This window comes from Anas platyrhynchos, chromosome Z, assembly GCF_047663525.1.
Source record: "Anas platyrhynchos isolate ZD024472 breed Pekin duck chromosome Z, IASCAAS_PekinDuck_T2T, whole genome shotgun sequence".
In the NCBI taxonomy this organism is placed as follows: Eukaryota; Metazoa; Chordata; class Aves; order Anseriformes; family Anatidae; genus Anas; species Anas platyrhynchos.
Genome location: NC_092621.1, coordinates 22,826,671 through 22,841,754, shown reverse-complemented (window position 1 = coordinate 22,841,754; position 15,084 = coordinate 22,826,671). Strand labels below are relative to the sequence as shown.

Below are 15,084 nucleotides of genomic sequence, written 5' to 3'. Positions count from 1 at the left end.
AGCTCTTTATAAGCTGCTGTAGCGTGAATTACTTGCTCATTCAGTCCAAATAAATGTGGACCATCTCTGAAGATTATATATTGTCATAATAAAACATTCACAACAATCTAATTGTTGATGATAGAATTGTTAAGGTTGGAAAAACCCTCCAGGATCATCTGATCCAACCAGCCCCCTACCACCAATGTCACTCACTAAACCACGTCCCCAAGCACCACGTCCAACCTTTCCTTGAACAACCCCAGGGACAGTGACTCCACCACCTCCCTGGGCAACCCATCCCAGTGCCTGACTGCTCTTTGTGAGCAGAAATGTCTCCTCATTTCCCACCTGAACTTCCCCTGGCACCATTGAGGCCATTCCCTCTGCTCCTATCACTAGTTACCTGTGAGAAGAGACCAACCCCCAGCTCCCCACACCTTCCTCTCAGGGAGCTGCAGAGGTCCCCCCTGAGCCACCTCTTCTCCAGGCTGAACACCCCCAGTGCCCTAGGTCTTCTGTTCCAGGCCCTTCACCAACTTTGTAGCCCTGCTCTGGACACGCTCCAGGGCCTCGATGTCCTTCTTGTAGTGAGGGGCCCAAAGGTGAACACAGCACTCGAGGTGCGGCCTCACCAGAGCAGAGTACAGGGGGACGATCACCTCCCTGCTCCTGCTGGCTGCACCATTCCTGACACAAGCCAGGATGCTGTTGGCCTTCTTGGCCACCTGGGCACACTGCTGGCTCATGTTCAGGTGAGCATCAACCAACACCCCCAGGTCCTTTTCCTCTGCACATCTTTCCAGCCACCCTGCCCCAAGCCTGTAGCGCTGCATGAGGTTGTTGTGGCCAAAGCGCAGGACCCGGCACTGAGCCGTGTTGAACCTCATGCCACGGCCTCTGCCCATTGGTGCAACCTGTTCAGGTGCCTCTGCAGGGCCTTCCTCTCTCCTATAGATTGACCCTTCCCCCCAGCTTGGTGTTGTCTGCAGACTTAGTGAGGGTGCACTCAATTCCCTCATCCAAATCATCAGTAAAGTTAGTAAAGAGGATGGGCTGCAACACCAGCCGCTGGGGAACACTACTGGTGACTGGTCACCAGTGGGATTTAACGCTATTCACCACCACTCTCTGGGCCATCCAGCCAGTTTTTAACCCAGCAGAGTGTACCTGTCCAAGCCATGGGCTGCCAGCTTCTCCAGGAGAAGACTGTGGGAGATGTGTCGAAGGCCTTGCTGAAGTCGAGGCAGACTACATAATGGCCTTTCCTTCATCCACCAGGCAGGTCATCCGGTCATACAGGGAGAGGAGATTGGCTGGGCAGGACTTGCCTTTTATGAACCCATGCTGCCTGGGCCTGATCCCCCCGGTGGTCCTCCAGATGCTGTGTGATTGAATCACAGAATCACAGAATCACAGAATCTCTAGGTTGGAAGAGACCTCAAGATCATCGAGTCCAACCTCTGACCTAACACTAACAGTCCCCACTAAACCATATCCCTAAGTTCTACATCTAAACGTCTTTTGAAGACTTCCAGGGATGGTGACTCAACCACCTCCCTGGGCAGCCTGTTCCAATGTCTAACAACCCTTTCAGTAAAGAAATTCTTCCTAACATCTAACCTAAAACTCCCCTGGCGCAACTTTAGCCCATTCCCCCTCGTCCTGTCACCAGGCACATGGGAGAACAGGCCAACCCCCATCTCGCTAGAGCCTCCTTTAATATACTTATACAGAGTGATAAGGTCACCCCTGAGCCTCCTTTTCTCTAGGCTGAACAAGCCCAGCTCCTTCAGCCGCTCCTCATAGGACTTGCTCTCCAGGCCCCTCACCAGCTTCGTCGCCCTTCTCTGGACCCGCTCAAGCACCTCGATGTCCTTCTTGTAGCGAGGGGCCCAGAACTGAACACAGTACTCGAGGTGCGGCCTCACCAGAGCCGAGTACAGGGGGACGATCACCTCCCTAGCCCTGCTGGTCACAGTGTTTCTGATACAAGCCAGGATGCCGTTGGCCTTCTTGGCCACCTGAGCACACTGCTGGCTCATATTCAGCCGACTGTCCACCATCACTCCCAGGTCCTTCTCTGCCTGGCAGCTCTCCAGCCATTCCTCTCCCAGCCTGTAGCTCTTCTTGGGGTTATTGCGCCCCAGGTGCAGGACCCGGCACTTGGCCTTGTTAAACTTCATACAGTTGACCTCAGCCCATCGGTGCAGCCTATCCAGATCCTCCTGCAGAGCCTTCCTACCCTCATGCATGCAAGACGACCTGTTCCATCACCTTCCCTGGCACCGAGGTCAGGCCGACAGGCCTGTAGTTCCCAGGCCCTCCTTATGACCATTCTTGTAGATGGGTGCCACATTAGCAAGTCTCCAGTTATCCAGGACCTCTCCAGATGACCATGACCACTGATAGATGATGGAAAGCGGTTCAGCAATCACCTCAACTCCCTCTGCCCCCTCAGGGAGATCCCATCTGGCCCCATGGATTTGTGACAGTCCAGCTGGAGCAGCAGGTCTCTAACTGTTTCCACCTGACCTGTGCGGGTTTCTTCTGCTTCTCGTCCCAGACTTCCAGTTTGGGAGGCTGAGTACCCTGAGGATAAGTGGTCTGGCTAGTACAGGCAGATGTAAAGAAGGCGTTGAAGAACCTCAGCCTTTTCCTTACCTCAGTAGTTGTGTTCCCGCCTGTGTCCAATAAAGGATGAAAAGTCCCCTTGGCCCTCCTCTTGTCATTAACATATTTATAAAAACATTTTTTGTTGTCCTTAACCATAGTGGCCAGATTGAGCTCATGCTGGGCTTTAGCCTTCTGACCTTCTCTCTGCATATGCGGGCACCTTCCTTGTACTCTCCCCTAGTTGCCTGTCTCTTCTTCCACTGGATATGAACTCTTTTTCTCCCAGACACTCAGCAGAAGTTCTCCGTTCAGACACATGGGGTCTTCTTCCCCACCAGCCCACCTTACAGCACACAAGGACAGCCTGTTCCTGTGCCTTCAGACTACCTTCCTGGACCCCTCTGCTCTTCAGGACTGACTGCCAAGGAACCCTCCCTACCAATGCCCTGAACAGCTCACAGTCAGCCCTCTGGAAGTCCAAGACAGCAGTTATACCAACCCCCCTCCTGACTTCACCAAGAACTCCACAATTTCATAGTCACTCCACCTAAAACAGCTCCCGACCACCACATCTGCCACCAGTCCTTCTCTGTTTGTGAACAGCAAACAGAGTGAGGCACCCCCTCTGGTAGGCTCACCCACCAGCTGCTTCAGGAAGCTGTCTTCCACGCACTCTAGGAACCTTCTAGACTGCTTCCTCAGGGCTGTATTGTATTTCCAGCGTATGTCCAGGAAGTTGAAGTCCCCCACGAGGACAAGTGCTGGCAATACATACATAGCCTAAGGGTTCTGACCTCTTCCTCTGTCAAAGATGGCACTAGCGTAAAAAGGTTTAGACATGGAAGATGCAAATAAATACCAGAAAGGTACAAACTATACCTTGATTATATCTAAAAACACTATCACGAGCCATGGTAAAGACTTGAATCTTCAATCTTGCATAGAAGAGACAAGAAAAACAGGAGACTTTGTAAGAAACAAGCAAATGTTTTTACTTTAAAAGACAGAGTTACCAGAAATACACGCTTAGGGCACTTCAGGTACATGAAAAATGGTAGAACTGGTGTTTGCTTTGTCCTGCCACTTCTTACATCCAGGAATTATCAAAAAGGTTTTTATTCATTCTAGGTCCTTTCTGTGTCCCACAGTGCTGAGGTTTTTCTTTTCAAGTTGGAACCCTCAAGTCTTAGCTTACTTCACTGTGATATTAATGATGCTGATATCCTCATAGGGTTTGTCGGTTTTGGGATTGACTTTTACATTTGAGATTCTTTGAACAACTTCCATTCCTTTAGTCACCCGTCCAAACACGCTGTGCTTGTTGTCAAGCCAAGGCTAAGGTACAGGAGGAGAAAGAAAAGACATACACGTAGGTTAGGTACCAACCAAAGAAGAAAGTGACCTAGAATAAGTGAACATGGATATATTTTATATCTCAAGACTATTAAACTGAACACATACATTAGTCTAAAATATTCTAGTAATAAACAATTGCAAAAAAGTCTTTTACTAAGAATTGGGTAAGGCCCTTACTCCCCAAGTCAAAAGGTCATGTGATCACAGCACCTTCTTATTTTTAGATAATTGTTTCAGTGAAGCCTACACATTGTACATCTTTGTGTATAGCATTAACTTGCAAAATAACAAGAAAAAGTTATTTCAACAAAGGTTATTGTGTTCCTTTTTCTACCAGAGAAGTTACTGTGTTTTTACTATGCAGTTGTATCAGGCAAACTTTTAATATTACTTACAGTTGGCACTACTGTAATGAAAAACTGGGATCCATTAGTATTTGGTCCTGCATTAGCCATGCTGAGTGTGTATGGTCTGTCATGTCGTAAAGTTGAATGAAATTCATCTTCAAATTCTCCTCCCCAGATACTTTCACCTCCCATGCCTGTACCCGTTGGGTCACCAGTCTGAATCATGAAACCCTGCACAGAAGTTAAATGTTATTACATCGTCCCATAGAACAAAAAAGCAAAAATGGCTTATGCTAACTGCAATGACTTAGGCTTCATTAATTCTAGTGCAATAGAAGTAAGACGCTTTACAAGATACGCCACTCTGGGATGAAACTAAATCATAATTCAAGCACAATTGCTGAACTTTCAATTTGCTGAATCTTTCGATTTTGAGATTTCTTCCATCCTGTCAGTTACAGGACACCTACTGAAAAGCTTCATGCAGTGATAAAGGTCATCAGAACCTCAAGTGTTGGTGACACGTTTCAGAAAATTACGAAACCATTCCAGAAAGCCTTGTGCAAAAGGCAAATAAAAATGTTAACAGAGAGGGCTGACCATAAAGTTACATTCTGTAAACCTACAAAAAAACTAAAAACAACAACAAAAAAAACTTTTACAAGTTACCTTGATAATACGGTGAAATATGTGTCCATTGTAATAGCCATTTCTGCTGTGCACACAGAAGTTTTCCACGGTTTTAGGGCACCTAAAATCACGTAACAGAAAATACAGGCTACAATACATATTTAACCGTATTGTGGCAAGGCCATAAAGATTTCAGGCGAGACTAAGATGCTGTTGTGCTGAGCACTGTTTCAGCATACTAGAAAGGGATCAAGTAAGGATGAACCAGCCTTCCACTTTCTCAAACCCAGAGATGGAAACAAAACTTGAGAGGAGTATAGGGTTGCATGATTACACGAGAAGTCAGCAGCATGGTCAGGATCCAAATATTTCTCAAAGCCTAGGTCAAGACACTACTGACCAAATGTTCCTTCTCCAGCTTTTTGTTTACATATTCTCAATACATAAAACCAATTAAGGAATATAAGCTCCATAAGCGGAAAGGTGTTATTACTGTTATCCCTATAATTCTCTTAAGCTATGTATGTAAGGTGTCCAGTGCTGTGTACAAAAAGTGAGATCTGAAACCACACTGTTTTAGTATTACAGAGCAACTTTGCAGTCAACACCAAGCCAGTTTTCCTCCTTTGGAACTACTGACAAACACTGTTCCAAACTAGGGTGAAAAGGTATTCAATACTGATGTAATAAAACCAAAACAAAGCCTTTCACCTTGTGATTTTTTTGTTGTTGTGTGTTCCCCCCATTCTCCCAAGAGTAGATGCTACCAGAGCTGCAGTTCTTTTTGCTAGTTCTTCCACTGGTTTTAGGAAATGGACTAGTAGCCACAGTAGATCTGCATATGCAGATTTACAGTAACACACATTTTCCCAGTAAACCAGACAACAGCCAGGTTAAGTCTATGGCTGCAGAGTTACTTTAGCTGTGACAAGGAACATCAGTTGGGCTTAAGTCATACTCTAAAGCATCTTGTTAAACAGCACCAATAACATAACTAATGGAACAGACAGGATGCTTTCCCAGCTCTTGCTAAGCAGTACAAAAGTAGTCATTCATATTAATCTACGAGCACATGGTCAGAGATTTAAAGGGCATACAAAGCCACATCCTTAATTCTGTACTTTAATTTTTGAATCACTTTTATCTTAAAAGAGATTTTCATTTCAAAGCTCAGACAGAAGGAAATACTAGAAAAGAAAGGACAAACATAACCATAACCAAGACTGATAATACTCTTGTGTTCAATCTAAAAAAAATAATGTCTACAAAACATTGCAATGAATTTAACAATATTGCGCATGCAAATACACTGAGATACTGTCATAAGAATTAGAAAAAAGTCGTAAGTAACGTAGCTTTGCCTGTCACTCACTAGTATATGCTGTACCATTACTGCAACATATATGCTACAAGTAAGAATTACAGGAACTAAGTCTTGATGGAAGGAGAAATCAGTTAATACAGCAATGGAAGACTAACAGCCCTACAGGGTAGAATTAAGGTTGTGTTGCCTTAACTGTGCTTATGACAAACCATGAAGCTGTTTCTGGAGAAACATGGACTACACCTAGATAGGCTATGTTTCAATTTATAGCAAACTTGGCATCATATATAAATCTACTGTTCCGTAACAAAATCTTTGCATGTACTAATATCACAGAGTAATGCTAACGCAAGACCTTCAATAATCATGCACAAAACACTTAATAAATGATATGCCTGGTTTGGGATATACACTGCACTAATGTTATATGCTAGTATGAATTTTAAGTTGCTCTTGAAGGATCTGCAACACTGTAAAAATGCAATACAATTGCCACATTTGGAAGTTGCAAACAGTACTATTTATCCTTTTTAAAAACTGGAGTGATGTTTCCCCTTTTCCAGTCACTGTGGACTTCACCTGACTGCCAGGACTTTTCAAATATGCTGGACAGAGGCTTGGCAACTCCACCAGCCAGTTCCTTCAGGACCCTGGCATGCATGGCATTGGGCCCTATAGACTTGTACCCACTCAGTTTCACCATGTGGTCTTGAACCTGCTCTTTGCTTACAGTGGGAGGCATTTTGCTCCCCCAGCCCCTGCCCTGAGGGTCAGGGAAATGAGATGTGGGAAGCCTGAATGGCAGTGAAGGCTGAGGCAAAGAACTCGCTGGGTACCCTCAGCCTTCTCCCTGCCTGTTGTTACCAGAAATCAAACAGCACTGACTTACAAAAATGCGTAGCTTGCATAGCCACATCAAACCATCATGATCTAGCCACATCTGAGGTCTAGAGAACAAACAAAAGTTTAGGAATAGACCTCCGTAACCAATAAATAAAAAAGCAAAAAAAAAGATATATCATTGATGCTTTGATCTACTTTTGCCATACCTGGTTAGTGTTTGTCAAGAGCCACACTGTGGTAGCTTGAGGTATTACAAAACTGTCAGGAAATGAGAACAATAAAAAATGAGGAGGAAAAGAACCATTCCTAGCTTGGAAGATAAGTCTTGGGTACCGCCACCAAAAAAACACAGAAGGAAGGCAAAATACAGTAACAGAAAAACTGCCAAATACATACTCAACAGGAAAAAGCTTGATATGAATATCTCCCATGCTTGTGTGGATAATGGCACTATCAGAAACTCTTTTGGGACCTTCTGCTTGGGTAGCAGCCATGACCTCTTCTTTAGAAGGTTTCTCATTAAAGACATCTCTGTCCGAATCTGCGCTCTTTGTATCTTCTGGTTCACGTTTAGTAAACTGAAAAACAAAAGAACTGAAGGTTAGAGTTTACATTTCTCTTTTGTTTTTCCTTATCTTACAAAGCACCCTGCACCCGAGACATCAATGTGAAGATTTAACTTTCTAGACAGCCAACTAGATTTGAGATGTTTTCATTTCAGAATTCAGAGACTGCATTTCGCCGTTGTTCATTTCCAGTACAAATTCCAGTACAGATACATGTAAGACCAAATAACATTTTATAATTTATCTTCTAAACTTGCCCTCTCCCAAAGAAAGCCCACAGTACTAGTTCAGCACCATTTCTTTAGAAAGGAATGGAGAATCGGTGTGTTCTACTATATTCAGACAAAACTTTTGGTTTCATCATAACATTGCTGGTTTCATTACAAAGTCAAACTAAATTCTCTTATCCGAATGCTGTATTAATTCAACGCTATAAGAAAAACCGCAAATTCAACCTAAAATAGGAAAAACCTCTGAACTGAAAATTTTATAGCACTTCTTAAAGAAGCAAGACTTACAATAAATATCAGAATACACAAGTATCCACAGAACTATGTATAATTATGTATTAAATGACAATCAATAATTTTCTGCATGCATTCACTTGCCATGTACTCATGATTTCTGTAGAAAGAGTGATGTTTCCATATGGGTTTTAAGTATTTTTCCTTTCTTGTTAAACTGTTTAGAGTAGTATATTCCATCATATACTTTATACTAACCTCACAAAGGTTTAGAAAATATACTATTTTACTCCAACTGAAAACACGATCAAATTCAAGCACAACTAACAACAGACAGGGACCTCTAACCTTTGCTCTGATTACATCCCGGACCAAGTACTATATACTTACTCCAGATCTGCTTGACTTTTTCATTGCATCTGAACTAAAATCTAGTTTCTTAATCTTTTTCACTTACCCATAAAGCACTTAGTGCTACTGAGTCCTGACACTACTCAGAATTTAATAATTTTTGTTAAATAATTTATACATAGCTAATCATTGTTCCTTTATCACTATAATGCCTCATTAGTTTTTTATAAATGTTCTCATGTAAGTTTCTTAAACTAGACCATAAGTCTGCACCCCTTCTCAGAGAACTGTAACTGAGACAGCTAAAAGGATCCAAGTTTCTTTAACTACTTGAGCAATAGTGAAAACAAAATTAGAGGCTACACAGCTATTTTTAGACAATTTTTAGCTAGCTTAAACTAAAAATTCTAGAATGTACTTGCAATTTAAAAGGACACCTCTAGAAAAGTTGTGTTTGCAAGTATTAAAGACAATCAGCATGGGAAATGCACACATAGAAAATTAAAAAATAATATAGAGAAAACATCAATAGAAGAATAGAGTTACTTAAATAAACACCATACACACCATGTAAAACCTGTTTTTCTTAAATGCTGTGCAGATTACTGTTGGATCTGCCTGGATATTCTGCAGAACAGGATTTTCAGATGCCTTCATCTCTATAGTGATTGCAGCACGATGTTTCTTTGCTACTCCTTGGAACAAAGCTAGTTGCATCACCCTGATGTTCTCTTGTTTTCCCAAGATACGAATACACCTGAAGTACAAGAAGAAAAGCGTAACAACTGTTATCTGCTCACAGTCAGACAGTATCTCTTTTCTGACTGCAACAAATGAAAAGCAACCAAAAGCCCCTCAAAACAATTTTTTACTAATTGTAATTATAATGCTTCTCTACTCAAACTTGCTACGTAATTTTCTAGTCAGACTCCCTACCCCATAAAAAAACAAACTGCATGATCCACATTTACTTTGCTATATCCAGTCAGCCACAGATTATTTGATCTCTCAACTTTAATATGAATATGCTTGCCATATTTTCTCATTTTACCAAGCTTTGAACTGAAATGACCCAGTAATAATCATGGGAATATTTTTAAGCAACAGTTTCAGGTTCTCAAAATCAGGTTCTCAAAAAACAACAAAACTTAGTAACATCCAGTTACATTGAGTTTTAAATATGAGCAACTAAGTATGGAGTCTGAAAGAAACTTATCTATCTCCACTGAAACTTACCTGTTAGTCTCCACATTTATGACCTTAATGCCCAACATTGTTCCATAGAGAACGAAGTGTCCAGTTTCATCAAATATTATATTAATTAATCTTACTGCATCCACTTTCTCCAGCTCGCGCTCAACTGCCATGCGTCGGCCAAACTCCATGTCTGGTAGTTGCTGCCTCATCTGCTGAAGTTCAGTAAACATCTAAAGAAAAAAAAAATAATCACATGAATACACTTCAAAATTCTGACCCAGTTCAACACTAAATCACATGCATAGAAAGTACAGAATCCAAGCAAGACTTCACAGCTCAAACTACTCGAAGAGTTAAAATAAAAACAAATAATACTATTTTAACGACCTTATAGCCATGCTGTTGTATTAGGCTCAAGCAAAGAAAAAGAAGTATGTAGCTGTCTAGCAGAGCTTTGGAAAGACTATAAATTTTTTTCATTATTACAATTATTACTTGAAATGGTAATTACTAATTACTATTTCTAATTACTTTCTCATAAAAAGAAATCTAGCAGTATGAAAACATAAATGAAAATTAACAGCTCAGTATCACTCGATAGCTAACATAAATCAGTGAGAATTAATTTCAGGGCAAAGCAATGAAAGAGGCAAGGAAGAGAACAGGGAAAACCATTTCTGCAAGAAAAACATAACAACTGAGTTCAGCTTTAAAAGCAGATGATAACGTAGGTAAAAGTGCCGATTAGTGAAGTCAAACAGAGAAAAAGTCTCAAAGAAGAGAAGCAAGACCCAACTCACACTCAGAGATTCATCAAAGACTCTCATGAGCTTTCCCGTCAAAAATCGGAAAATTCTAACTTTTCTGTCAGACCCAAGAGTGGCCATTTTCTTGCCATCAGGTGAAAAACTTATACTGGATGGGTATGCCTTGCATTTAGCAAATTCATATAGATCAGTATCTGTTTTGTACTCCCAGTTCACATTCTTGGGAAATTTGTATTCATGAGGAGTACCAGTCCAGTACTCAATCATTCCAGATTTGTCAGCAGACACTACTACTTTGAAGACAGGGTTCAACCGTATCTGAGTAAGAGAGGATGTATGGAGTTTATCAAAAACATGAAGTGGCTGGTTATTTCCTCGTCCATCATATATGAATATTTTTCCTGTGCTCTTCTCAGATGTTGCAACAGAAGATATGGCATCTCCAGGGCAATATACCCATTCACATTGGCCAGGGGAGTAGCTGCAACAAAGAATGGAAGGAAAACAAAAAACAACAACAACAAAAAAGAAATAAGAACGGATGGTTTTACTCATGTAAGAATCAAGATAAGCTATAAATTTGAAATCAAATATCTGGAGCAAGTTTTGAGCTTCATTTACTCATCTTGCTAATATGTATCTTGCTAAAATCTAGCAGTGTTATCACCAAGCTTTCCCAAGCAACATGAATCAGTGGATGGTTCAGCCCATTTCTGTTGCTTCCATATTGTTTCATAAAGAGGCTGTGACAGAAACCAGCACAGGTTAGGTAGGTGGGTATAAAAGAAGAAAAAGGATAGAAATCCAAATAAATAGCACTGAGTAGTATTGAAGATTGCTACTCAATTTCTATGAGTCTAGTATTTCTCTCCCAGCTCTAAGTGATTAAGCTTCAGTACAAATGAAGACAACTGCACCTGTGCCATATACCTACTGAAAAGTATAACTGTAAAAAAATGTAATTTAATTACCCAGATGTAAACAAAATTAAGACAATCACGGCATATTCAGTAGCTGTTCTGAATGTATTTAAGAAGGAACACACTGGCTACTAGCGAATGTAATCTAGAAATAAAACAAACCAGAGATATGGTCAATAAACCAATAATCAAAGGGTTTTTCGTTTCATTATAAAAACTTTTTTTTTTTTTTTAAGTGTCTGTAAGCAAAGATTCCAAGAACTGGAACTCTAGAACTAAATGACAGGCAACGAAGGAATGATACTGACATCTCCTCTGACATTAAAACAAGGAGTTGGACTTGATGATCCTTATGGGTCCCTTCCAACTTGGGATATTCTATGATTCTATGATACAGTCTCCACAGGAAACTCTTATTTAGAATCCTATCAGACTAACAGATATTGAAGGTGTGATGAAGAACAGACACTTTATCACTTGGATTTTCACTGCGAAGGATACAATTGGGGGAAAAAAAAAAGCAGTGGTGGTGGGTAATAAATAAAATGTCTCATTGTTCTGTGCAATGTTATACACACTTCCTGCAGAAATACCTGTTTTTCTCCAGATCATTTACGGAAGCATAAAGCATGGGAATCCGCAGACAGATACACTGTACAGATTAGTTAAATACGAAAGGATCTCAAGAATTTCAGACAAAGCTAATCAACTGTGAAACATACTGGCATGTATCTATCAGAGCAGACAGCACAAGATAATACAAGGTGAAAAGACCACACAGCATTTATGAATTCTACATTAACCACTGCAAGCCTGAGCAAACAGCCACTAAAAAATTTTCATTCAGGTAAACAGAAACCAGATGCTCAATAAGCATTAATGCAGGAGATAAAACAATGAATCTTAAATCTAAAAAGCTATTCTCAGTAATGCTTGTATTACAGTTGTATACTTTTCTCTTCTTCATTAAAAAGTTCACTTCAGGTCAAACCCAATTATTTCTGAAAAGATATACAGGCAAGGGGAGTTTGATTACTGCTGCTGAGGAAAAACTGTTAGAGATATGTCAGAGATATACTATAGACAAACATTTGAAGTATAAATCAGGATATCCTTGATACAAAATAGGTTTAAAATCTACCTTAATTCCCTTGAATTCTCAAGCAACAAGAAAAAATATTTTATATTTATAACAAATATAAAAATATTTTTAACATGAAATTAATTGTATTTCATGGTATAGTTTTACCAGTTTTTTAGTGACATACAGGGCTGCTAAGTACAAAACACCAGTAGAAACAAATGACTACAGCTAACTTGAATTTTTCCACAGCAGACAGACAAGACTGAATCAATTCCTATACGCTACGTAGGTTACTCGGACAATGTTATTCATAACATAACCAGAAACGTACTAACATAAGCATTTACATGGACATTCTGAAAAATACCAAAATATCATGTAGTTATAATAGCCTTCAAAGCAGTGGAATTCTTAACACTTATTTCAATTAAAAGAACTATGTCAATACTGAACATTTTTGAGTTTATACCATTCTTATTATAGCATCCACTGATCCTCCCACCTTCCAAACGCATTCCTGCAATGCTGTGTGCCTCGCTTCCCTCTGCTACTGATATAATTCCAATAACATACCCCCACATTCTTTATCTACATACTGTGTAACAACAGCAATTCTACAATAGCAAGACTAAGGAAAACTATATTCTTTTTAACAGAAGAAGAAATTGCTAACCCTAAGACAGCAAATGATGACAAATAACACAGGCCCAATTTCTTCTCTACGTGAACTGTTAGTTAGCTGTCATTTTTAAATTCAGTGCCAAACAACAGGAAGAAAATAAAGATGTCTAGCTAAACACGTCAGAAGACACCACATCCTTCTGCTTAACATTAGATGCTGAGGACAGGTGCAGCCCTACTACACTTATCTGAAGGGTACATATAGTCATACATTTTTCTACACTCAGGCAAGCAGTCTCCACTGGATACATCATTTTGGATAACTCACTTCTTCAGCTTCATTTGATTGGCAAAAAAAAAAAAATCAGTAAGAATGAATTATTTACTTAGCTCTTATGTAAAATGACTCCCATTTGTAATCCTAAACATTTTCAAGAACCAAGCAACTTACCCAAGTTTCAGCATGTTGATCATATCAAAGTTGACTACATCGAACACCTTCATGGCTTTGTCATCTCCAACTGAACAAAATAACGCCCCCTCTGAACTAACAGCAATACTCTCGATAACACCTGTTAAAACAAGGTAACATACTCTTAAGACACAGGAAAGGGACATTCTTCATTTCAGTTCTCCACAGAAAAACAAAAGCCATACAGACATCTAAAACTGTTTCAGCTGTTTCTCCATCTTTTTTGAACTAAAATGTTGTGTTAAGGGTTTTTGTTTTTCTTTATCTTTGCTACCACACGTTTTGTATCCTATCACTGTTTACAGTCAGGTAAGTGATGACAAACTAGTTACCATCTACCTAAGCAGAAGATTATGATTACAATTATTTTAATATAAAATATTCTTTTTTAAAAAACAGAAGATTATTACACAACAAAAAATGAGCTCTTAGACTTGCATCTCTCAAGACACAAAAAGCAGCAGAATGCTAACTCTTACAGTCCTGCTATTAACATGCATAATAATCAAAATTACTCTGCAATTGAGACTTCACCAAGTTTTTCACAGTACTTATTTACACTTCGTAGGCTTCATTCTCGTGTTTTGTTTCTGTACATAATGAGAAGCTGATAGCTAAGATCAAGAACTTACTGTAACATTTTTTTTAAATTCTAACAAGAAACAGTACTTTTACTATTTCCTATTATTTTTTTTATTGTGACAGTCTGTATATCAGACTGTTTTTTCCATCAGGCAGATTATCATTTGTAATAGCAATGAGTACCTTAATGCTTAGCATAGTACAGATGGCGGATAACAAAGGTACCATAGCTTAAAGTAACATTTTTTTTAAACATCTCTGGATTTTATGCACCCTGCTCGTCTTTTTTAACTAGACACTTTCTCTCTGTCCTAGACATTCTGCCTACAGGCAGAGCACAAGGCATTGCAAAGGATATAGGAGATCTCTGCAGGAGTCATCTCACCTGTTTTATTCACATCCTATTCATCCTGCAGTTTGGGGGCTGAATGTACAGGACAGGGGAACGAAGGACAAGACATAGATATCATTTAATCCCTGACTGCAGTAAACAGGTCCCAGAACCCATCTCCTTTTTGTTTACACTTCCTCCTCAAACTTGGGCAGCAGGGATGAGTTCTATAAACAAAAAAGCGAATTCTTACCTAAGTGGCTACGGAAGTGTTTAACAAACTCAATCCCTTCTTCTATTTTTTTCCAGAATTTTACATGTCCATCATGACTGGCTGTTATGATAAAATCTGTCCTTCAATTACAAAAGAAGAAAAGCAGAAACACAGAATTAGAGAAATACACATACTTCACTCCACTTTTGGACAATAATTTGCATTATGACACTAGAAGTAAGGTAGTACAGAAAATGAACTTCAAACAAATCACTGTAACAGTCTGTCTGAACGGGTACTATCAATCCTGAAAGAGAAATAATTATTTTAATGTGCTCTACATTCATCTATGAAAGGTCAACAGCCTGAATTTAAGAAATATGTAATACTATCATTTTTTACTATGTAAGTTTTACTTCT

The 15,084-nt window shown here is 39.8% G+C and overlaps 1 protein-coding gene across 1 annotated transcript in view; it reads right to left on the bottom strand.

The window, feature by feature from the left end:
• Positions 1–3,562: 3,562 nt before the first annotated feature.
• PPWD1 (peptidylprolyl isomerase domain and WD repeat containing 1) overlaps positions 3,563–15,084 on the bottom strand; it is a 13,014-nt gene continuing 1,492 nt past the window's right edge. The window contains exons 3-11 of the mRNA XM_027446077.3: positions 14,704–14,804; positions 13,517–13,637; positions 10,474–10,921; positions 9,713–9,903; positions 9,044–9,233; positions 7,492–7,673; positions 4,968–5,049; positions 4,347–4,529; positions 3,563–3,930 (exon numbers count right to left, since the gene is read on the bottom strand). Of these exons, the coding sequence (XP_027301878.2) occupies positions 3,787–3,930; positions 4,347–4,529; positions 4,968–5,049; positions 7,492–7,673; positions 9,044–9,233; positions 9,713–9,903; positions 10,474–10,921; positions 13,517–13,637; positions 14,704–14,804 (1,642 nt within the window). The 3' untranslated portion in view covers positions 3,563–3,786. The remainder of the gene's footprint in view (positions 3,931–4,346; positions 4,530–4,967; positions 5,050–7,491; positions 7,674–9,043; positions 9,234–9,712; positions 9,904–10,473; positions 10,922–13,516; positions 13,638–14,703; positions 14,805–15,084) is intronic.